The 24,404-nt window shown below is 36.9% G+C and overlaps 4 protein-coding genes across 4 annotated transcripts in view; all 4 read left to right on the top strand.

Annotated features, from left to right (window-relative positions):
• Window positions 1-24,404, top strand: part of LOC127786488 (autophagy-related protein 9) — a gene marked incomplete in the record, with an annotated part of 1,007,132 nt that overhangs the window by 775,696 nt on the left and 207,032 nt on the right.
• Window positions 1,085-5,976, top strand: LOC127786552 (deoxyhypusine hydroxylase). The gene is made up of 7 exons (XM_052314023.1): window positions 1,085-1,426; window positions 2,113-2,246; window positions 2,347-2,579; window positions 2,673-2,811; window positions 3,338-3,464; window positions 4,992-5,110; window positions 5,220-5,976. The coding sequence occupies exons 1-7, from the start codon at window positions 1,267-1,269 to the stop codon at window positions 5,265-5,267; spliced, it is 960 nt and encodes a 319-aa protein (XP_052169983.1). The 5' UTR covers window positions 1,085-1,266; the 3' UTR covers window positions 5,268-5,976.
• Window positions 7,165-20,690, top strand: LOC127786592 (poly [ADP-ribose] polymerase 1). The gene is given in 20 exon segments (XM_052314086.1): window positions 7,165-7,491; window positions 8,633-8,682; window positions 8,829-9,012; window positions 9,884-10,070; window positions 10,154-10,484; window positions 10,832-11,027; window positions 11,173-11,337; window positions 11,483-11,543; window positions 11,704-11,767; window positions 11,850-12,101; window positions 12,524-12,761; window positions 12,869-12,984; window positions 13,060-13,136; window positions 13,298-13,458; window positions 14,371-14,562; window positions 14,681-14,789; window positions 14,928-15,010; window positions 15,116-15,253; window positions 15,451-15,633; window positions 20,315-20,690. Coding segments are annotated over 20 exon segments (2,979 nt in total). The 5' UTR covers window positions 7,165-7,347; the 3' UTR covers window positions 20,363-20,690.
• Window positions 21,135-23,424, top strand: LOC127786577 (LOB domain-containing protein 16-like). Its single transcript, XM_052314067.1, has 2 exons — window positions 21,135-22,422; window positions 22,796-23,424. Exons 1-2 carry the CDS (start codon window positions 22,135-22,137, stop codon window positions 23,117-23,119), a joined length of 612 nt encoding a protein of 203 aa, XP_052170027.1. The 5' UTR covers window positions 21,135-22,134; the 3' UTR covers window positions 23,120-23,424.

The following is a 24,404-nucleotide window of genomic DNA, read 5'->3' as shown; positions in this document are numbered from 1 at the left end:
AATTATAAGGCATAAAGTGAGCTTATGATCCTCTTTCTTGTACTTTTTTTGGCTTCTTAATAATCTTTTTATTTACTTTCGATCCTTCTAAAACAATCTAATAAGTTATTATTTATTTCTAATTAAAATTCTTCTATAATTCAACCCAAGTGTCATCATGTAACACTGAATTCCATATTTGATGAAGTTTTAGAGTCGATCATCACCAAATTTGTTTAGTAGTTGTGTGCGCAATTGATTTTGATTGATTTTAAGGCGTTTCTTATTGTCCTTAAGTCTAACATTGTCTAATATTAGTTCGATTTACAAGAAGATGACAAAACCCGATCTCCTATAAAATACTTGACTCTTGGAAAGTTGTGCTCTTAAATAAGTTCATTGAGAGACCAATAAAAGGCCATGATTGTGTCATTTGGCTAATTAGATGTTGATTTAATTTAAGATCAATATTTAAGGTTTGTGGATATTTCAAATTAAGTCACTTTAGGTTTTAAGCATATTAGGCCTCAGTCTTAGTTTAAGTTCAGACCTAATCCTTCAAGTTTGATTTTCATGGTTTTAATAAGTTTTTAAATTAAATTTAAACTTCTAACTTAAATATCATTACTCTTAAATTAAGTTTGATCTTTATGGGTTTATATTTTTCTATTTTTTCCTAAGGCTAAAATGCCCCCATCATTACTACTCTTAAACTAAGGGTAAAGATTGATATCCAAATGCATTTGGGGCAATTATTAACTTTGTTTTGAAGGCCAACTGGGTGCAAAACGTTACTCAGGAAAAGTAAATTTTTAGGTTTTATCATAGATATGGTATATAGAATAATTCTGTCTACATGATAGAATTTTAATTTATTTTAAAGTGCATCGGTGCGGGCTAGTGATTGAACAGTACGGTTCCGACCCGGGTCCGATTCCCGGCTGTGGTGCATTTTAGCCGTCTTTTTTCGTGTTTTTAAAATAGATTTCGGGCCAAAAGCCCAGACAGGTATGTGGGTTGGGCCATAACTACCACTCAATTAGGCCCGGCCCATCGACATCGGCTTCATGAACGAATCTTCTCGCTATGTTATTACAGTTTAGCTTCCTGCGTAAGCATTAAAGCAACGAATCCAACGGTACTGAACAGGCGTCGGGCGTCCGGCGTCGAGGCTCGAGCTGTAAGAAGTCTAGGGTTTGGCGATTCGATCGTGGGGTCTTCTTCACGAGAGAATTCGCATCCGATACAGAAGTTCCAAACTCTCAAAATCGCATTTTTGCTGCTAAAATGGCTTCTTGCGTGAACGCTTTCGCTGTGTCGGCAGAGATGGAGAAGTTCTTGTGCGACCAGTTGCTGGACCAGAACCAGCCCATATCGGAGCGCTTCAGAGCCCTCTTCTCTCTTCGCAATCTCCGTGGTCCTCTCCCTCGCAATGCCCTTATTGCCGGTTCTCTCTCTCTCTCTCTCTCTCTCTAGGGTTTGAGGAATTTTCTTTGCAAACTAGATTCTGGCGACTTATCATTTCGCTACGAAATATATTTACATAGAAAAAGTGAGATGAATTTCTTCCTAAAGTTTGTAAGTTTGCTAGGTTTGACTTTTCTACTTAGTACGGAGGTATTGCATAAGAATTGCATCTTAAGAGTTCAGATTATGTTGTAGTATTAGAATTGACTAGTAATCTGATCCAACAGAATGTTTGGTTTCGATTGAATGTGCATGGCCCTGATCAAGTTCAAGTTTCCCCGATGTTCTTTATATAGAATTGAAGCAATTCTTTAAGGCGCCTTCATGCACAGAGATGAGAGCAGGTTTCCTAGGCTCACTGTGAGCTTTGTACGTGAAGTGATTTCACAGAAATCAACCTCTGATTTAATCTAAACCATGTTCTTAATGTCTAGTCTTATGCATGCTTCTACATTGAATTTACGATGAGGCCAGTCTCTCCTTTTATTTATGCTCCAGTTTGACTTGTTCTTCAAATTATTAGAACCCTGATCAGTAAATTTTAGTTTCTATCTAGGATGATATCTTGGATGGGTGCCTAATACTCAAAAGTATGTTAAAATATTCCAATGGAGATTGATCAGAAAATTTCTAACACAAGGACTCATGGTTTGCCTGCTCCTGCAGCAACAAGAGATTCCTCAAATCTACTGGCACATGAGGCTGCATTTGCATTGGGTCAGATGCAAGATAGTGATGCCATCCCTGCATTAGAAGCCATTCTCAGTGATATTTCTCTGCATCCCATTGTTCGCCATGAGGCAAGATTCTTTTAACTTTTAAAGTTATATTTCTGGCTAACTTTATTGTTTGCTACGATATTTATTTTTTTCCCCTTTTGTCTGCCTTATAATTGTGCAGGCTGCAGAAGCTCTCGGGGCAATTGGTTTGGAGAGTAATATTCCTCTTTTAAAGCACGGTCTGGTTTCAGATCCAGCTGAGGAGGTCCGAGAAACATGTGAATTGGCTCTTAGTCGTATTGAAGAAATGAAGGATGTCCAGAATCATGACAGATCATCTGTTACTGAATCATCACCATTTTTGTCAGTTGACCCTGCTGCACCTGCCTCTTGTTCTTCTGTTGATCACTTAAGGTTTGTCTAGCTAGTGGGTACAATTAATAGACCAATTAACATGGGTACCAAGGGGAAATTTCTTATTTGTTGACTGAATTTGAGTGGTTCCAGGGAAGTTCTTTTGGATGAAGAAAAGAGCATGTATGAGCGATATGCAGCTCTTTTTGCACTTAGGAACCATGGGGGAGACAAAGCCATCACTGCCATAATTGATTCTTTGGGTTCAAGGAGTGCTCTCTTGCGTCATGAGGTTGGTTAAGACATTTATTTTGTTTGTTTTCCTCTGAATTAAGTATAGCATGGAATGAATATTGAATTTGTTGTTTCACTAGATTGGCAATTGTTGGCGATTGGGGGAGGGGGTTATGGGAATGGGAGTGAGAGCGTTTTAAGTCTTTTCAAGGACATCACTTTTTTTTTTCTTTTCCTTTCAATAAGTTTTTTGTCATCACATCTTTCTTGAACTTGTCAACATTCCCCTTTTATGTTGAGAGAAGCTGCTAGAGCTCTATTGCTTCTGCTGATGTAGTTACTATTTACTAATTAATTTTAACCATTGTAATGGATAGACAAGTTTGACCATCATGTTCATATATATGACAATTTTGTGATTGTAATTCTTTATGCAATATCAAAAATGGTACTGTGAAGATTAGTTCATAAAAGCTTCTTATGAAAAAAGGGCTTATGCACAGTGCACTCACAGTCTGGCCTGCTTTACCGAACCCATTATTTTTCCCTGCAACCTTTGAATCATTTCTTTGTCTTTCTGGTAGGTTGCTTATGTCTTGGGTCAATTGCAAAACAAAACTGCATCTGCTGCACTTTCCAAGATACTTAGGAACACAAATGAGCACCCAATGGTTAGACATGAAGCTGCTGAAGCTCTTGGTTCTATTGCAGGTCTTGATAACATCTTTCCTATTTCTTGGATTATGTTTATCTTCTAAAAAAAAAAAAAAAAAAAGAAAAGAAAAAGAAATGTATTCGTCTTTGTTATTTTCTTTTTGGTGGGTGAAGGAGCATGTTAATTATGTTTAGCAAAGATGCGTGATGAAGTTGGATTTTGTTTGTTGCCTGGCAGATTGCCACTAACAACCTTTCTAGGAGGTGGTCTATTCTTGTCTGGGTTTGGGTTAGGTTGAACTTGAAGGTGTTTGTGGGCTACTAATGTTTAGTTATTTTTTTTCTTTTCTTTTTCCTGTTTTTGCTAGAACAGAGAGGTGATGTGTAGTTTTTTTATATGTCATTCATTTTTCTCATATAGAAATCATATACTATTTAGAAAATTTAGATTTCTCTCTTAACTCTCTCTATTTGTAGTGTTATTTGGTGGGTCAGATTAAATGGGGGAAAAGTGTGCGAGAAACTTAGTGGACTGAGGCTCTTATATGTTAAAATGAGTACAGTGAGGTGTGGTGGTGGGAGGACTAAACTAAAGTGAGGTTCACCCAGGCACTCTGCAGCGAGGTTTCATCCCATGCTCGCCTTGTAATTCCCATTCATGTCAATTGGTGCGTAAGACAGGAATTGTTCAATAATCTTAGTATCCATTATATGATAACTTGAGAACTTTGGATTGTGACCCCATATGACCTTGAAGGATGCTTTCCTAGGACTGTTTTATGGCCTTTTCTGGGATGGAGTGTGGGGGTGGATGATGGGTGTCGTAGAGTGCCAAAGTGGGCAAGAGAAAGATTTTTTTTTTTTAATATTTGCCTTTTTGTTTGACATGGTACATTTGGTTTATCTTTGTCTTTGTGGATTTTTCACAAGATAGAAGGACATGATAAGTAGAATTGCTCCTATTGTTATGGTTGATTTTGTGTGGTAAATCCTTTGAGCTAATTTTTTTACCTCAATGAGACTTCTGAAGTAAAGCATGTGTAGATCATTTAAGGTCTTTTGATTTGGTTTTCCAATTGTGTTAATGGGTGGCACCCTCTTTGTGCCTTCTATTTATACATTTCTACTTAGCTTATATATGTGTACTGGAAAATTTATGGTTTTTGCCAGAGACAGAAACTATTGTGGTTAGGTACTCTTAGGTGCTGACGGAAATCAGTTTTTGAGGTGTTGAGCAAGATCAGTTTTCTCAACAACTATGTGAAGGCAATTTCTCTCATCTATTTGAGAAGTTGTAAACTTCATTATTCTAGATATATCATTCTTCATGTGCTTTGTAAAGGGACTTGGTGAGCTTCCTACCATCTCCAGGCACTAGTACTTCCAGTGATTAGTAATATAATAATATGAAGGTATCTTAGCTGTAGCTTTCTATTGTTATACTTTGTGAGATAAGTACTACTTTTTTGCCGTTGGATCTACTATCTTTATCTGAACATTGCATGCCTAAAAATGGGAGAGAAAAATTCTGTTGTTTTTAATTGTTGGTTCTTAAGCTAAAAGTTAATGCTACTGCTATTTTAGATGATCAATGTGTAGGACTTCTGGAGGAATTTGTAAAAGATCCTGAGCCTATTGTGTCACAAAGCTGTGAAGTTGCTCTTAGCATGCTGGAATTTGAGAGATCAGGCCAATCTTTTGAGGTCAATCCAAAGGATGCAGAGCTATATGTTTGCTTGTATAGTTTTTCTTTTTTTTTGTCCCCCTATTGCTGTTTGGGCTAGTTGGCTTAACAAAACATTCTCTGTGCAGTTCCTCTTCATGCAGAGGCCTACAGTTGAGGAAGTTTCAGCAGCATGAATCTGGTTCCTTGCACCAAGTCTGGTATTTTTTAAGTCTGCCAATACATGGAAGGAGAAGATCCAAGATTTGACATTTGTAGATGATTGTGTTGACAATCTGTTTCTGGAAATTTCCCAGTGTGAGTAAACTTATTCCTAGTGCTAAGTCTGAGGTTTGACTAACTTACAATGAACCCTTCAAGTTAAACATGTTACACTTATTCTGGCTGAGAGAGTTAAGAGGTGTACAACAGAAGGATACGTTGATGGCTGGGCATATGTAATGATTTCATCATTAACAATAAATAATAAATAAAAAGTAAAGTAAGGTCATCACCCAAGTTCCATAGCTTTTGGTTTGCTATTTCGATCATGATTTTCCTACCCCAGAGCGAAAGTCCTTCCCTTTTGGGCTGGTCGTGGACTAGGAGGGATTTGGGCCCTCAACACTGTGGTTCATAGTCATGTGCTCTAATTTTCTGAGCTACAGGTCCCATCTCAGCTCCATTGGATCCATTACTGGGAGTGTCCTCAAAAAAAGGACCTGTCCTCTCCTCGGCCATGCCGGGTTAAGAAAATGTGAAAGCACATTTATTATCAACCAGAGTTAGATGTAGGGCCTTGGTTTTGCTTTGAGCTATCAAAATTTTGTTTTGGGTCACACAAGTGATAGTGATTTTTGTAATTCTTATAAAAAACATTGTTTGATTGTCTCATCTTTCAACTTAGTCAATTATTTCTTTTAGTTGAGTAATTTGTTTCCTATGTTGTGTGTGGAAGAACTTTTGCTTGTGAGATAAGTGAAGCTCCTTCAGGTCCAAGTGTTTATGACCTTGTTAGGTCTTATCTCGAGTTATTACTTCTTTTTTTTTTAAATTCATTCTCGTAAAACTTTTATTTAAGTAGAAATTTATATTTTATTTTATTATTTTTATTCTAGTTCGTTTTATTGAGAAAAATAAAAATTGAAAATATTATTTAATTTTATTATGAGTTGTTAAGAAAAATAAATAAAATAAAAATAAAAATAGTATTTAATTTTTTAAACTTTTGTTTATTATTAAATCCATGCTGTTAATAAAAAAATAATGGTGGGCCTATAATTAAGGTTATAATTGAGTCGTTGCTTGAGATTGATTTGCTAATAATGTGGCAAACTTCAACTCAAAAATGGGCTTGAACTCAAGCTCATCTTGCTTGTTTCTTAACTAGTCAAGTTTAAGTGTGATCTTGTAAGAATTTTTTAATTAAAATTTTAAAATTTATTTTTTATAACTAATAAATGTAACAAATATAAATATAAATTTTTAAAACAAATACAATAATATTGTTCAAATAAATATAAATATTTTTTTCATAAATATGAAGAATAAATAAAAAAGTATTAAAATAATAATAATAAAAAATATTTATTTCACGAATTTGTCAGCAAATTTGTTTGTGGGCTAAAATAAACTTAATTTTGTCTTGTTTAAATTCAAATTGTTTATAAATTGAATTTTAAATTAGAGTTTAATTTCAGTTTATTTATAATAAACGAGTCCAACATAAATAAAATATTATTAAACTCAACGTGTAAACAGTTCAATACATAACAATTATATTTGTAACATTTCAAACACATTTCATTAAAATAAAAATTACTATAAAATAATAATAAATAAGCATCATATTAGATAAAAGTTCCTGATAACATTTTGACGAGTGTTTTTGTTTTTTTTTTTTAATTTTATAATTAAACCCGGAGCAAAAGAGTAAGTTCAAGGAGGCCCATTGTTGTTGGGCTTTAAAAGGCCCTTGGGCCGCCAGGAGACAGCAGATTGGGGCGGCTCGTTTCGACTTAGCCTCGGCCCAAAAGTGGTCGCGCGAAACAGTGCACAGTACGGTACAGCATTGGATGGTGAGATGACGCGACGCCCAAATTGCAAATGGGAAAGCTGACGACAATCGAATTCGAAGGAAGGAACGAAGCTTACGATAGAAGGAGGCTTCGAAGAGAGATTCCAACACACTCTCTCTCTCACTCACTCCACTCTCACCCAGCGGCGCCAATGCACGTGTATAAATAGAGACAAAAGCGACAGCGAAAGGGAAGAACTATGGCGAGCCCAGCGAAGCCATGGAAAGCGGAGTATGCGAAGTCGGCGAGATCCTCTTGCAAAACCTGCAAGTCCCCCATCGACAAGGAAAGGTTCAGGCTTGGAAAGATGGTTCAGGCTACCCAATTCGACGGCTTCATTCCTGTATGTTTAACCCTCCTCATCCCTCTTCCTTCCCTTCCAGTCCTCTCTCTCTCTCTCTCTCTCTCTCTCTCTCTCTAGGGTTTATTCTACCCCCGGTTCTGTTCTATGTTCTCGTCTTCTTTCTTGTTTCTTTCCTAATCATTTTTCGTTCTACCCTGCAAGCTGCTTTGCTTTTCAGTGTATACACGATGGATTAACTAATAAAGTATAGCTTTTGCTCTTATCCTTCTCCTTTTGGTTTCCTTTTTCTTTTTGGCTATTCATGTTCTTCTTTTTGATGAAGTCTTTTTGGCACGCATGCATCATAGTGGCCACATTGTCGATTATTGAAATGCTATGGTTGCAAACTTGCACTTCTATGGTCATCATATATTGTTTCGTGGAGGAGAGAATTATGTAACTTTTCTTGTGGTTTCTGAGGTTTATGTTATCGTCTTTATATACGTATATAGCAGAGCAAGTTGATAGCAATAGTCTGTGTTTAGGTTCTGTGTTCTCGTGCTATATGTTTACTTACTCCCTGAGATCTGTAGCAATTCAAACGTGCTTCTACATATTTAGATTCTTGACAAATTTTGTGAATTACTTATTGCTTCTGTTTATGCTCGTTTCCTTGTGCAGGATTTCTATACCGTTTATTTATTGAGAGAAAACATTTAGGATTGGGGTCAGGTGGATCAATAGTTATGATACCTGGGAGAAAATAGGGGATTGCATATTTCTTACATACTAGAGTTAAAGTGGAGGGAGGGGATGCTATATTGTATAATTTTGGCCAGGCTAGGCTTGCTAAAATTGGTGTGATTAATCTTATTGTGCCCCATTGCCTAAGAAAACAAATGCAACTGTGCTGGAACTTATAATTCTTGCTTCTTCGTAATTGTGGATGGAATAGTTACCTTCAAAGGTTTATATTGTTTACTGTTCTTGTCTAAAAGTGTATGGAGGTATTAATTTTTCAGAGTGTTATGGGACCTTTACATATAAAATATAATGTTTTGTCTTTGAAATCTTTTTCCATTTTTACTTTTATTTTGTCATTTCCTTCTGTGCCTGAATGCATATACTCATTTCCTAATCAAAGAAAGCTGATTTGATTTTGATTCTCTTTTTTTTTCTCTATGTTTTTGGTGTAAATCAGATGTGGCATCATGCTGAATGCGTACTGAAGAAAGCTAACCAGATAAAATCGTATATATTCCCTTCTTCCTCTTTTCTTTTTATTTCCTCCCCTTTCCTTTCTTCTTCCCCCCTCTCTGGACACAACCTGAAGTCTCACAATGTTTATTCTGGTCTCTTGTTTGCCCTATAACTCCATGTCTTTACATTGCTTTTAGCCCTGATGATGTTGGAGGTATAGAATTGCTTCGATGGGAAGACCAACAGAAGATAAGGAAATATTTAGAGGGTGGTGGATCTCAAGCTACCTCTGCCCCTACTGTAATGGAATGCAGTATTGAAGTTTCACAAACTTCCCGAGCCACTTGTCGTCGTTGCAATCAAAAGATTATGAAAGGAGAGGTGAATCATTATGCTCAAGTGCCTTATTTCCAGATAATAATATATCTTCTGGTTACCTGTTTCTGAATGGTGGCGTGATTAAATTACTGGGAATTATAGTTAGATGGAATTACTGTCTCACACTCTTTATTCTTTAAGATAGATAATCAGTTTCGGAATCAAAATTTTACTCTAGGAAACTGAGGTCTTGGGCAAGATGGACTTGTGGTGTTGCTGATTTATCTCTCTATGAGTCTGCATCATGGCCGTAGATAGAAATGACTGCTTTGCTATGGTTCATGTAGCTGACCGCATGTTGTGGGATTACGACTTGATATGTTGTTTATTATCTGCATAATACTTGTTATTCATGTTTTCATTTATACAGCATGATATCATTATAATTATGTCATGTCATATAGTGTATCAGCTTGAACAGTCTCTTGACTGATATGATCCTGGTGAAATAGTGTATAAGGTGCCTTCAACTTCAAGTATCTTAGACAGTAGGGAGGGTATTGGTCCAGGGACCCCTTCTGAACGCTGCCCAGTGTAGGTGACCTCTGCTGATCCTAGCCTGCCATACTATCCCTCTTCCCCTAGCGGACCCGTCCCTGCCCTGTTAACATTTCTCCTTCAAGCATCTTGCCAGATAATGGATCAGCTACAAACATGAAATAACAACAACAACAACATACCAAGCCCTTACATAATACTATCAATTGATTTAAAAGTTACATGGGACTTTATGTATCATATCTTTTAGAATTCACTACTTGCACGAAAATAAGTATTTGAAATCTGGCTAACCCATGATTGTTAATTTTCATAGATGTGATCATCACACACATGCATGCATAAATGCTTTCTATCATATTTTGTTTTATGCTAGGTACGTATATCAATGAAGCCTGAAGGTCAAGGTGCGAGAGGCTTGGCATGGCACCACGCAAATTGTTTCATGGAACTGTCACCAACCACACAAGTGGAGAAATTGTCAGGATGGAGTACCCTTCCAGGCTCTGATCAGGCAGCTGTTCTTGCCATGTTTGAGAAGGTTCCATCTTCCAAAAAAGGTGTATCATTTTTTTTCTCTTGCAGGTTATTTTTATGAGTCTCACTTATAATCCTATTCTAACCACGTGTTTCTACCTTGCCTTCAGGTAAAAAAATTGAGATAGAGATGATAAAGAATCATCAAAAGGTGGAGCAAAACGTAAAAGACCCGTGAATGATGATCAAAAGTCAAAACTTTCTAAAGTTGAATCTGGTGCATCAGTGAGCAAGTCGTCATCTGAAAAGACTGCTGCTGAGCCCCTGGACAAACATCCTAAAGCATCTAATTTGGAGATTCAGCTGGAGGCCCAAGCAAAAGAAATATGGGCTCTAAAAGATGATCTCAAGAAGCACGTGACAACCGTGGAATTGAGAGAGATGCTTGATGCTAATGATCAAGATTCAACTGGATCAGAACTTGACCTGCGAGACCGTTGGTAAGTTGTCCCTGATGCAATTATTTGTTAACTTCATTGTTTGAGAAATGTATACTTTCTCTTATTAAGCATCTGAATTATGAAGTTTTCAAGAAAATGATTAACCACTTGCTGTTTCTATGTTTACTGAGGAATGCAGTTGTCTTGTCTAATCCAACCATTATGTTGGATTATGAGGACCTGTATTCTGTGAAAGTACTATATTATTATTATTTTTTTTTTCTAGAAACATGACTTATTATTGTAATGAACTGATGTAGTTTAACAGTTTAATTTCATTTTATTGGAGTCATGCACACTATTTCATCTATAGAAAACTGGCTCACTTTCATTTATTACTTGTTCAGTGCTGATGGAATGCTTTTTGGAGCACCTAAACCCTGCCCATTGTGCTCTGGTCATCTACATTATTCAGGAGGCATGTACAGATGTGGTGGGTTCCTATCAGCATGGAGCAAGTGTTCATACTCTAACACTGAGCCTGAACGTGTCAAAGGGAAGTGGAAAATCCCTGAGGGAACTAGCAACAGTTATCTCTGCAAGGTAGTTTCTGCTTAAGATTATTCTCGTCCTCTAGGGACGGGAACTGTAGATTACTTCTGTAGGGTACATAATATATTGTTTTATTCATGGTATAGTATTGTCCTCTATGTAAACATAAATCATGGTTAAAATTAATGATTCACAGTGGTTTAAAGCACAAAAGGCAAAGAAACCTTCTCGGGTGTTGCCTCAGCCTTCTTCCAATATGTCTCCTGGAAAACACACTGTTAATGGACAAACTCTGTCATCAAAGGGTGAAAAGTTGGAAGATCTGAAGGTTGCTATTGTTGGATTACCCAAGGAGTCGATGGTATTACTTTTTCAATCTAGTTGTGGTCATCTTCTGTTCTCCATCAGTAAATTATCTTGGGAATCCTTATGAGAGCATTTAAAATAGTTAAATCTATCTGTTATAAGAATCAAATTTCCTTCTAAAAGAAGGGAAACTTTTGCAGGATGAATGGAAGGCCAAAATTGAGGGTGCTGGTGGGCAGGTTCACACTAAGATAAAAAAAGGTATATGGTCCTTTGCACTATGTTTCCAATTCTCCATATTTATTGAAATTGCTTTTGGCACTCTAGCTGATTGAATGGTTGGGCAGCCACACTTTCCTTCACTTCCTTGCCCATCTGTCCCTATCCTTTCATTTGTGTTAGTTCACAATATATATTGCAGATACAAACTGCTTAGTTGTGAGTGGAGTGCTGGATGATAAAGGTGCTGACATGAGGAAGGCAAGGTAAAAATTTCCCTAAATTACTGTGCTCAGGTGCATTTCTTTATAAGGCATTTCTTGAATTATAGTGCTCTTATTTGGACAGGAGGATGAAATTACCTATTGTTAGAGAGGATTATCTGGTGGACTCTATTAGAAGACAGAAAAAGCTTCCTTTTGATTTGTACAAAATTGAAGCCATTGGTGAAGCCTCTAGCATGGTCACTGTAAAAGTGAAAGGGCGGAGTGCTGTGCATGAATCTTCAGGGTTGCAAGATTCTGGCCACATCCTTGAAGATGGGAAAAGTATATATAATACAACTCTGAGCATGTCTGACCTTTCAACTGGCGTTAACAGGTGCAATCCATTTCCTCATACCTCGACCATTATCTCATTGTTTTTCACAGTTTGAATCCCCTATTATGTTGAAGTTACACTATCCATTGTTGACTATTGCTCCATCCTATGCATAACGTATTACGTATTCAAGAGCTGCATAGGATTCCTAGTGGGTTTTAAAATACTTTGGATATACCTTTGACTGTGTTTGCCAATACATTGAATCATACTCCTATCCAATTGAAGGTTCACTGCTATGTACTGGTTGATACTTAAAGGATGATGCTTTTGTTTTCTTGGGGCAGCTTTATGTGTGAAGTCTAATTTTACTTTGATATTTTTTTTACTGTATGTAGGAATATATTGCTGGGTAGATTTGTGAAATATTGACTTAAAGAAAGTTCTTTGATTATATTTACTTTTTGTTTTCATGTCTAAAGCTACTACATTCTTCAAATCATACAAGAAGATCAAGGTTCAGGTTGTTATGTATTTCGCAAATGGGGTCGTGTTGGGAATGACAAAATTGGAGGGAAAAAACTTGATGATATGCCAAAATCAGATGCAATTAGAGAATTCAAGCGCCTCTTCCTTGAGAAAACCGGGAACCCATGGGAAGCATGGGAAGAAAAGAAAAATTTTCAGAAGCAGCCTGGCAGATTCTTCCCATTGGACATTGTACAATTGATCTAATTTCCTGCTTTACTTTTTAAGTTTTCTCTAAGTCCAATATTATATTTAGATTTCATAATCCATTCTTCATTTCATGAAGTTTGATTTTACAGGATTATGGGGTCAATAAAGATGTCTCTAAGAAGAAAAATCTAAGTTATGCCGGAAGCCAACTTGCTTCGCCATTGGTAGAATTGATGAAGATGCTTTTTAATGTGGAAGCATACAGGTTAATGTTTTTCGCAATTTACGTTGTGCTTTGTTTTGGGAACATGCATTTGCAAGAACTATGAAACTTTTGCAGGGCTGCCATGATGGAATTTGAGATCAATATGTCAGAAATGCCACTTGGGAAGCTTAGCAAAAGTAATATCCAAAAAGGTAATCGTCTCTTCTTGGATTTTATTTAAATTATGCAATACCTTTACCGGGGATGATGAAGTTGTTTCAGTGCTGTTAGCAAACTTGTTCATTCAAGCAGAGAAATAAATTCTTTCAGTTGCCTGACTTTGAACTTGGATACTTCCTCAATCCTTCTCCAGGGTTTGAGGCCTTAACAGAGATACAGAATCTACTGAGTAGTAATGAGCTTGACCTGTCTTACAAAGAAAGCCTGATTGTTGATGCAAGCAATCGCTTTTTCACTGTGATTCCTTCTATCCATCCCCATGTGATTAGAGATGAGGATGATTTTAAGTCAAAGGTAAAACTTGGCTGATTTGTATCCTCATTCTATGTTTTGCATTTTTTAAAGATCATCAGATGTCTCTTCTCTGTGTTCCCAAGACATCTCTACTGTATCAATGTTATTGTTCTGTGTATCACTCTCCCTCTCCCCTCCTTCTAGGAACTATTTATTTGTCACATGTGCAATTCCTGTGAGTGTACATGGGTTTGGATGTTCCCTCCCCTTCAGGATTGTAAGTGAGCCTGTCTTCACTGATCCTTCCTGTTGATGTATCAACGGGGAGGTTTTCTGTGTGAGTGAAATTATCATGAGGTGCTGTGCGCTGCAGGCAGGTAAACTTTTTTGACAAGTGAAATGAGAGTAGAAACGTCACACACAATTTAGAATGAGTGATAATATATGCATATATTGAATGCACTAATACTCTGAATGAGATACTGGTATTTCATTAACCACCTAATGAAGTACAAGATATAAGATTGCTTTGCTACTAATTTTTGTAACTTTTCATATTTAATTTAAGTTGGTCATATGAAAGTAAAAACATATTTTATGCACACCAGATATAGGTTTGATGTGATAGAGACAGGTTGCTAGATCCTGTTTAGGTTGTGGTTATGGTTGGCTCTTTTTAGCTTGTTGAGGTATACTCGAGTGGTGTTTATTTATTTTTGATAACAGTCCCAACTATGTGTGTTTTCTTGTGTAAAAGTTCATATACATGGGCATTTTTTAAGGGAGTTAAGTGAATCAGTTAGAGACCCAATGCTTCAGATGCTTCAAATGGTAGTTTTGGCTAGTGGCAGTTGAAACTACTTGGTGGCTGTGGTATGCTAATAGATATGATGAGATTCAAGTGTGTTTGTTCTATGCAGACCAAGATTTTGTGACTTAGCATTACACTTATGTATAACATGTTTGTGGCAGGTGAAAATGTTGGAAGCTCTCCAAGACATTGAAATAGCTTCTAGACTAGTAGGTTTTGATGTTGATGACGACGAGTCCCTTGATGAAAAATATATGAAGCTCCACTGTGATATTACTCCACTTCCTCATGATAGCGAAGATTATCGGTTGATTGAGAAGTATCTTAACACTACTCATGCCCCTACACATACAGTGAGTGTTTTTGAAACTTTGTGCAGTGGAGGCACATTGTGCTAGTCTGAAAAAATGAATCTTGGTTTCTTCTTCCTTATTCTTGAACTTTACGAATAACACATTGTGATATTCTCAGGATTGGGCTCTTGAATTGGAAGAAGTATTTTCATTGGAAAGAGAAGGGGAAATTGATAAGTTTGCTCCCTACCGAGAAAAACTGGGGAACAGACTACTTCTATGGCATGGCAAGTTGACATGCCCTCTCTCTCTCTCTCTCTCTCTCTCTTCGTTTGATAAAAATGTATGTGAGGTTCTATTACTAGAGCTTCAACTTGTAAAAAATATCCCAAGAAAGACTGAACAAAAGATTTTGTTGCCTGCAGGTTCTCGGTTGACAAATTTTGTGGGTATACTTAGCCAAGGATTGAGGATAGCCCCTCCTGAAGCTCCAGCAACTGGCTACATGGTGCCCCAGCCCCCCTATAATATCATACACATATCCTTAGAAATTATATAAGATTTACTTGATTTGCATCCATTTAGCTGACAGAAAATGCTTATTGATATGCAGTTTGGCAAGGGAATCTACTTTGCTGACTTGGTCAGCAAAAGTGCTCAGTATTGTTGTACTGATAAGAAAAATCCTACGGGCTTAATGCTTCTAAGTGAAGTTGCCTTAGGAGAGGTTTATGAGCTCAAGAAGGCCACAGTGAGTTCATCTTCGAGATGTGAATGTAGTTTTACTCTTGCAAATATTTGTCCCTTGAAGCAAAGCCATTTAGAAATGCATTTTCTTTTCTATATGTAATATATGTAGGAATATGCATATATTTCCTTATTGTCCTTTTTGGTGTTTCTGTTTCTGAACTTTTGAGCTAATTTGGGTGCTGCATTGCTATAATATAGTATATGGATAAACCCCCTGAAGGGAAACACTCAACTAAAGGGCTTGGCAAGAAGATACCTTTGGAATCAGAATATGTAAAGTGGAGGAATGGAGTAGTTGTGCCATGTGGCAAACCAGTGACATCAAAAGCTAAAGCATCAGATTTGATGTATAATGAGTACATCGTCTATAATACAGCTCAAGTAAGTTTTAATCTGCATATTATTGAGCTTATGCAATACTATTGCCGTGTTTCTCTAGTAGATAATTTGAAAATAGACCAATTTTTTTACTCTAAATGTAGCTGAATAGTTGCTTATAGTGGCAGTGTAGTATATATGCATTGTATGGGCTAGCATGCAGCAGCTACTATTTATTGTGGTTAAATTGGAAGCTTCATGTATGCCATGGTTTTTATTGATATTTGGTCCCCTCATGTACTGAAGTCTCTTAAAGTTGATTAAGATTTTGAAGTGCTATTTTCAGCAGTTCATTGCTAAATTTAGTGTAATTATTGTTCGTATAGTATTGGCAATTCCGGTTTCTCTCAAGGAATTATTAAGATTTAGTAGTTACAATATGGTTTTGTAGGATGATTGATGTCTGACTCTTCATCTAAAAGAAGCTTTTAAATATTTGCAGAGTAATTTGAGTCGTGATGGGTACTGACCATTTCAAGCATCGAATTCATCTACTTACTCAATTGTCATGCCTAAGGACAATAAATTTAATACTTTCAACATTTTGTTCTGAATATTTAGGGTAAATGGAGCTTGCCTTTATTTTCATAGTGAACTTTATCACTTAGACATACTTTTTAGTTGCATGCTGACTAGTCATCTCTGATACATATCTTAAACCCTAACTTAAGGGTTGTCTTGAGCTAGCATTTCATGGATCTAGAAGAGCCTATATAACATAGTATACAGTCATGATTTTGACCCAAGTAATTATGTCACGGACACCGTATACTGGGAGTTCTTTTAAATTTTTTCTAGTTGTGATTTTCATTTCTATGTTTATAATTTCTGTTGTAACCGTTAGTGTGCTAGAGGACCAATAGAATGTGTTAGAATTAGTGTTTGTTATGCGGTTATGGGTGAGGGCCCACTTGTCAGGAGAATATACTCCTCCAAACGGCCTTACAAAATATGCCTCTTGTGCGCTTGGGAAAGGCATGCATGAAAATCAACAGAATTCTGTTTCTCCTATATGACCATTCTCTCTCTCTCTCTCTCATTCATCTTGCTCTCGTTCGTCTCTCTTCTATCATTCTCTTCTCTAAGTTCTTGCTTGTTCTTTTTCACTGTCGTCTCCATTCTCGAGTGGAGGACTGAATCTCCTTACCAATTCCATCGGATTAGTAGGAGGGTTGCGACTGTCATAGCGGGGGCTACGACATATTGGTACCAGAGCTCGGTTCTGGCCAGTGGGTGGAGAAGGTAGCTCATGGCGAAAGGGACACATGAAGAATTTTGAATCCCAGTTACAGCAAACTAGGGTGGTGATAGCTGAGTGCCAAAACAAGATGGAGCAGTTGGAGTTGGGTACGACCCGGAATCAGGAAGCGATCCTTGCGTTGGATCGCAAGGTAGAGGACGCCATTGATGGAATGGAAAGGAGGCTAAAAGGATCCATCACTCGAATTCTGGATGAATTGGGTGCACAAATGCAACTGTTCATGGCCATGTTAGGCCGTCAATAGCCGATAAGGCTGGCGCCTGAGTTTCCCCCAAGGGAGGGGATAGATCCTACCTTTCACAGGAATAGGGCTGATTGCGAGCCAGAGATACAGGAGGAGGAGATTAATCATGGGGGCAGAGAAGAAGGAATATTGGGTAGAGGACCTGGTGGTCTGGTGAACCATCAACCCCAGGGATTCCCTATGCCTAATAAAGCCCATCTCTAGCCTTAGCACTGCCAATCATTATTCCCGAAGTTTGATCCTGAAATATATAATAGGATGGGAAAAAAGTCACACTACAATTCTCATCTCTCATAAGTTTACTAATTGATAGTGAATTGCACTGCAATCTCGGTACATGTAGAACATATTTCAACTTTTAGTTTTGATAAACACTGTTCCAAAACCCCAGGTAAGAGAGGTTGTGCCATCAGCCATAGAAATATCAATAGTTGTGTTACAAGATGTATAATCCATCATAAAGTTAGCCAAATTTGACATATGATTTGATGCACTAGTATCCATTGTCCAGACATGTTTAGGAAGCTTTCATGAGATTAGTGAGTAATGAGGAATACCTTGTAGGGCTATTGAAGTTGTTGGCTTAGGAGTAGGAGGACTTGAGAGGTTTATACTTGTAGTTTAATTTAGCAGCTTGTATAAGGATTGAACTTGCTCTGTTGATAGGTTTAGATTTGTGTTGTTCTCAAATTCTGTGGAGACTTCAACAGCATAGGTTGATCTGGTTGTTCCCTCTTATTTCGTGGCTTCCAGTTTGCTGGTTTGCCACTAATCTTCTAGCATGTTCCTGTGTGGTAGGGTTTGTTACAGTGGTCACACCACTACTTGTCTTTCCCTTGATTTCTTGACAAAGCATCCACCTATTTGACAGTAGCAAGAGCAGAGTTTCGATGACCTAAGATGGAGTTTGTTTGTTGTCTAAGCATCACCTTACGCCTGCTCTCCTTACTTTATCTAACACTTTTCTAAGTGTAGGTAAGGGTTTAGTACTCAATAATCTTCCTTAAACTTCATCCAAATTAGAGTTAAGACCATGGAGGAAATCAAAGACAGGATCCTTTTCTAACATTTTATGATATTTTGTGCTATCAACTGAACACAACTCCCAATTAACATTGTAAAATAAATCCATCTCATGCCATAACTCAATTAAAACGTTATGGTATTCTATAACATTCAGATTATCTTGTCTGGTTGTACGAATGGCTAACCCAATCTCAAAAGATTGAGAAGTATTCTTCAAAGCTGAGTATATTTTTTGGACTGCATCCCAAATCTCTTTCGTCATCTTGTAGAAGAGTTATGTTCTACCAATCCTTGGTTCCATTGAGTTGATAAGCCATGGCATGATAGTTGAGTTTTCTGTTTCCTGGGTGCCATAATTTGCTGCTGTGTTTGGTGGAGTAGAAATTGCTCCTATCAAGTATCGAACTTTTTCTTTCCCTTTGATTACAAGCAATATCGATTGAAACCATTTTCTGAAATTACTCCTCTTTAATTTATGTTGAGTAATCTGTAGATGATGGTTATCAATAGAGTTTGTAGAAAAATTTGGTTGAGAATGAGGATTAGGAGAACTTGTGGCTGAGGCTTTGGTTATGGTTGGGTTTGGTAGGGTTTTGGCCATGATTTTGTAAACAGCCTAGACCTCGATATCTAGGTGACTAGGATTTGGATCTGATACCATGAAATAAGCTAAACTCTTGAAAGCTTACTTAAAGATTTATTGGATCCGAGTAGAGATATTTATACAATGAAAAAAGATCTATTCTATTTCCTAAAAAACAGGAACAATTTCATATTTAGATAACAGTAACTAATATTAAAAAATGCTCGAATTTATCTTCTGAATTTAAGCTTGAATCTTTCCCTTGAATCTTGGAGCTTTATCTTATCTTCAAGGCTTCCTTATCTTTTAAATCTTTATCTTATTCAACCACCTTATCTTTTCCTTTTCAAACTTGAACACTCAATCTCGTCCAACAAAACCCAAATCAAATTCCGTCACTATAGTTGAGTACACCCATGAAGTCTATAAAACCGAAAGATATTTCACAGAATTGCTTCGCAGTCTATATGTACTAATGCAACAATATCCACAAACTTGCTCAGGTCCCCCACCTTTAGATGCACATTGTTACATTGAGTCATAGGGGTGAGTATTCGGCTAATTTGGTTAGTTACAAACCAATTTGGTAAGTAAACCAATTTAACCACATTTCTGCCATCTCATCTTTAGCAATCTAACAGCCAGAAAGAGAGATTTGATAACATCAAAAGCAGTCTACTAAGAAGTAGTGATGCGAAAGGGTTAAGCAAACTGAAAGTAAAAAAAAAAAAACAATTTAACTGAAATGACCGAAAATAATCAAAATAATCGAATTTTATTCAAAATAAACAATAATAAAAAAGTTTACTAGGAATATAAGATATTTTAGTTGGTGTAATTATTGTCAAAACATCAACTTATGTTTATTCTAGTAGTAGCTTGGTAAATAGCTTAAAATTTAGTGTTTTTTTTTTTTTCAAAATAATCATAAATTTTGGTTATTTTGGTCTTATTTGGTTAAAAACCGAATTACAATAATCAAAACAGAATCCAAAGATGGTAACTAAAATTTTGAAAATAAAAAATGAACTGAATTAACCAAAAACTTGAACCAAATTAACCAATAATTATCTTTTTGGTTTGAAAACTTGGTATCAATAACACTCACCCCTAATTTAGTGACTTAATTCTTCTTTTTATTTCTTTTTTTTTTTTGGGGGGGGGGGGGGGTGGGTGATTGGTTTTTTTTTTTTTTCAAAAAAATAGAAAACCTTCTTGGAAAAAACAAAGAAACATGTGTTTTCACAAATTTCATTTTCTTTTCCTCCCCTACCCTTCTATCACCAGCAGCCAAAGTCACCAGAGGGTCGCAGGCATGACTCCTAGGGGGTCTGGGAGTCATTGATTCATCCAACGAGTTGCTGGCTGCGGCAAGGGTAGGGGAGGAAAAGGAAAAACAAATTATGACTTAAAACAAACCAGAGTATCATCTACTGTTAAGTTATCATTTATTAAATAAAAACAAAAATTTAGAACCCTGTCAAACAGGTCCTTGGATTTGCGGTTATGTTAGATCCTGATATAGTAATTGTTCTAATGTACTGATTGGAGGTTTAAATATTTTGTACAGGTTAAGATGCAATTCTTACTGAAGGTGAGGTTTCATCACAAGAGGTGAGACTGCTCTGGCCTCTTCTGATGGATAGCTTGAAGGTATGATTATGTGGAAAGTGTGAGTTGGTCTTTTTGGTTTGGGCATCGATTCTTCCTGGTGAATGGTTTGAGTAATATGCATGGTAGTTGGCTACCAAAACTTGTACCAGATAATTTCGTGTGTTCCATGACTCTACTTCTCAACATATCAGATCTCATTTTGCTTTGTCCCTTTTTGGAGATCTGAGAGTGATGAGAATGGCTTATGTAAATAGCAGAAATTATGTATGGAATCCCAAATACTTTCAGCTGATATTTATATTGGGTTCAATCTTATTGCTTTCTTTTCTCAAGGGGCCATCGAATGCTACACTTGTGAGAGCATCAATCTAATAATTGATTATTGATGGCGTGTGATGAAGGTATGGGTGTTAAGTTCATATGATCCTTTGATGATCTTCTGGGCAGCCTGCATGAATGCCAAATGTGCATGGATGATGCCCTTGGTGGAATCCCATCCCACATATCATTATATATATATATATATATGTATGCATATAGAGTTGAGTAAATGGCAAGATTAGATCGGAAGGTTGTGGATGACGAGATTTGTGTGTTTGCGGTGGACGGAGATGGTATGTTGGTGGCGGCGCTGGTGAGGTAAGGAGTTGAGATCAATAACATGGGAATAAGCCTTTTTTGGTGCAAAATTCCATTTTCCTTTGTTAAAGCTGACGCTTCCTTCCTTCTTCTGCTCTGGGGGTTCAGTTCAAGTTGTCTCTCTCTCTCATACTTTAAGTTTTTCCTTCTTTTTCTTCTGTCTGGGGGTTCAGTTCAAGTTGTTTGTCTTCACATAATAAATGAATTAATCTAAAGGAGGAAGGGATCCCCCAAAAGCTCCAGACCTCTTGTATAACCACAACTTTGCTTTCACATTACATTCTCACTGAAGAAAAAGATCACTGATTTCGTGACTCATTGGGCGACTCAATTCCCAACTAGCTAGGCTTAATAAAAACGTTGCAAAAGCAAGCCAGTGGTAGTCTCTCCTATTTCTCCAAGAAGCTTGAAGTCAAAAGTGCCATAAATGTGCCATCTTTTCTTTCTTAATTCTCTCTGTACAAAGTGTTTTTCCAGACCATGCCAAGCTTTAAATAGCACAATTAATAATAGTCGGGTGATGCTAATTCCACACCACACAAACAAACAAACAAACAAATCATAAAATAATTCATCTTCATATTTATAAAATAGTAAAAAAACCCCCAGAAGTTACAATTTATAGCTCAAAAAATTAAAAAGAGAGCGGAGGGAGGCAGCTCAAATCACTTGACCATCCTTCAGACTATAAAATAATCCCAGAAAGGAGAAAGCAACAAAGCACAGCAGTTCCCAGGAGCGGCGTTCGGCGGAAAAGCGTGCTTCTTTGACAACAATATTGAAATCAAACTCATCCCCAACTTAAGAATAATTTTTTTTAAAAAAAAAAAATAGAAGAAAAGAATAAGGATCAAAGGCTTAATTCTAAAACAAATTAAATTGAAAAATGGCCCAACCCAATGAAAATATTGCATAAACCATTCATAAATGTCCCCTCTTGGCCCTGCATGTAGATCCTTCACTGTCCCCCTTTTCCAGCCCTTATAAACGAACAGCTTTCCCACCCCCACCCCACATGAAGCCTCTCCATGTCCATCTCTTCCGTCTCTTCTTCGTCTTCTTCTCCTCCTCCTTGTTCATTATTAGCACCACTTTCTAGTGCCCTCGTGTGCTTAAAAAATTTCACTTCTTTTTATCATGGCAACTGCAACTGGAACTGGGTCGCCCTGTGGAGCATGCAAGTTTCTCCGGCGAAAGTGTGCCGCCGACTGCATATTTGCGCCCTACTTTTGCTCCGAGCAAGGCCCGGCACGGTTCGCCGCCATCCACAAGGTGTTCGGCGCCAGCAATGTGTCCAAGCTCCTGCTGCAAGTTCCGGTCGCCGACCGCTGCGAGGCTGTCTTCACAATTGCTTATGAAGCCCAGGCCAGGCTTAGAGATCCCGTTTATGGCTGCGTTGCTAACATCTTTGCCTTGCAGCAGCAGGTAATTCATCATTGATTCGCTTCCTTATATATATCATTAATTCTTGCATCAAGTTCTTGCATCAAGTTCTTGCTTCAATTTTCTGCTTCTCTTTAGTAGAATTTACAAAAAAGTAAGTCTTGTTCTAGCTCGCGCGCGCGCGCACACACACATATATATTGATGATCTGGTGATGATGTTTAATTTAGATATAGAAGTTCTGTAAAGAAATTGTCTTGTTGAAGGAAATCATGGTTTTTTGTTGAGACGTACGCCTTAATTGAACAGTTTTTAATCCAGTTCTCCAGGGGGATGATATATAACAACTTTAATTCTTGCAAATTTTCCTTTTACTTTCTCTTATTTTCTTGTTTGTTTACTGGGATTTTGGTAGGTGACGTGCTTGCAAGCGCAGCTAATGCAAGCAAAGGCTCAACTGGTTCAAAGCCAGCTCATGGGATCAAGAAATGTGGAAAGCCAATGGCCTGGAAATATGCTAGGATTGCAGCCATCATTCCCTACTGCTTTCAATCCATCTCAAAGCTCACTCGAATCGGTCGATCAAGGCGTCGATGGAATGGCATTCAAGCAGGAAATACAAAGCAGATCATCATCAGATCACCATGAGCTTTCTTTCTTGAATTACGCCAAGAAGAGACCTTCACAAACTGAGCTGGGTGAACTTCAAGAGCTGGCCCTAAGGATGATGAGGAACTGATCATCAGTAGTATCCATTCAATCATCATGCATCTCTCTCTTACAAATATGATCATGATCATGTTGAGAATGATGATTTGATGGTGCCTTAGGATGATGGGAAACTGAGTACCCTAAACTCATCAATGATCGATCAATCATCATGGATCTTTCTCTCTTAGGAATATGAAGTTTGAGAATTTTTGGCTTCATGGTGTATATAGCTAGCTAGGGAGACTAATTAAGAGAATAATTTTGGTTTAATTTCTACCAAAATTATGTAATGAACCCAATCGCAAGAAAGAAGAAACGAGCTTTCTTTTCTGATCTCTAGGGTTGAGGTTATAACTTTTCTGGGATAGTTTAGTATTTACTTGTGAAAAGTTCAACAATAATGGAGACACCCACCATTTGACATTTTGAAAGCAAAACCTTGGGATTGTCTAAGCTATGGAGTTCTATATATATATATTGCATAAAATATGTATTTGATGGTGTATATTTTAATGCTCTTCAGCATGCATAATTGAAGTTCAATTGAACCCTATGGTGTCGTTTCCCAAGGAGAAATGCAATTAGAGTTAATTAATCAATTAATCAACAATTGGGGCATGGTTAAAGGGGATTCTAGAAGATTACTATTGCAATCCATTAATGGAGTTTTTAAGGCCTTAAATACACATGTTCTTCTTCCACAAATTTTATGAGAATTTAAGATAAGAATGATGTTCAGTTATTGTATTATTATTATAACTAAAAGACATTTTAATGGTTTCTGGTAGATCTAAGATCAAACACTTGTAAAATAATTCTGTAAATGATATATTTTATTTGTATAGATTTCTTACTCTTTTTTTTTTTTTTTCAAAAATCATCAAAAAAAAGAAAAGAAAAGAAAAGAAGAAGCAGATGTGACCATGACACTAAACAAAATATTACCCACTTTAATTAACAGGTTAATTTCTTTCAAGAATATGAAAAAAAAAATTATTGTTGCCACATCAAACTAATTTAAGACTTTAATTAAACCACTTGTGATAGTGTAGATAATCTATCGCACATGTTCGGGAGTTTGGATTACTGCAAAGTTGTGGGATCTGTGCAACTTTTAATAATTTATGTTTATTCGAGGGGTTAGATCTTGGGTTTATCCACGACTTATCTATTTATTCCCTCAGACAAAAGGCGTCTAGAGCCGTGAGCTTTAGAGAGTGAAAGGTCTCAATCGAAAATTTATGCATTGATCGGGACCTTGAAATTTTTCATGCTAAAAAAATAAAACTTTGATTAAATTATCTATGTAAATA

This window comes from Diospyros lotus, chromosome 12, assembly GCF_014633365.1.
Source record: "Diospyros lotus cultivar Yz01 chromosome 12, ASM1463336v1, whole genome shotgun sequence".
Taxonomy (NCBI): domain Eukaryota; kingdom Viridiplantae; phylum Streptophyta; class Magnoliopsida; order Ericales; family Ebenaceae; genus Diospyros; species Diospyros lotus.
The sequence above is the reverse complement of the archived record's forward strand: the minus strand, read 5'-3'. Positions and strand labels throughout refer to the sequence as shown.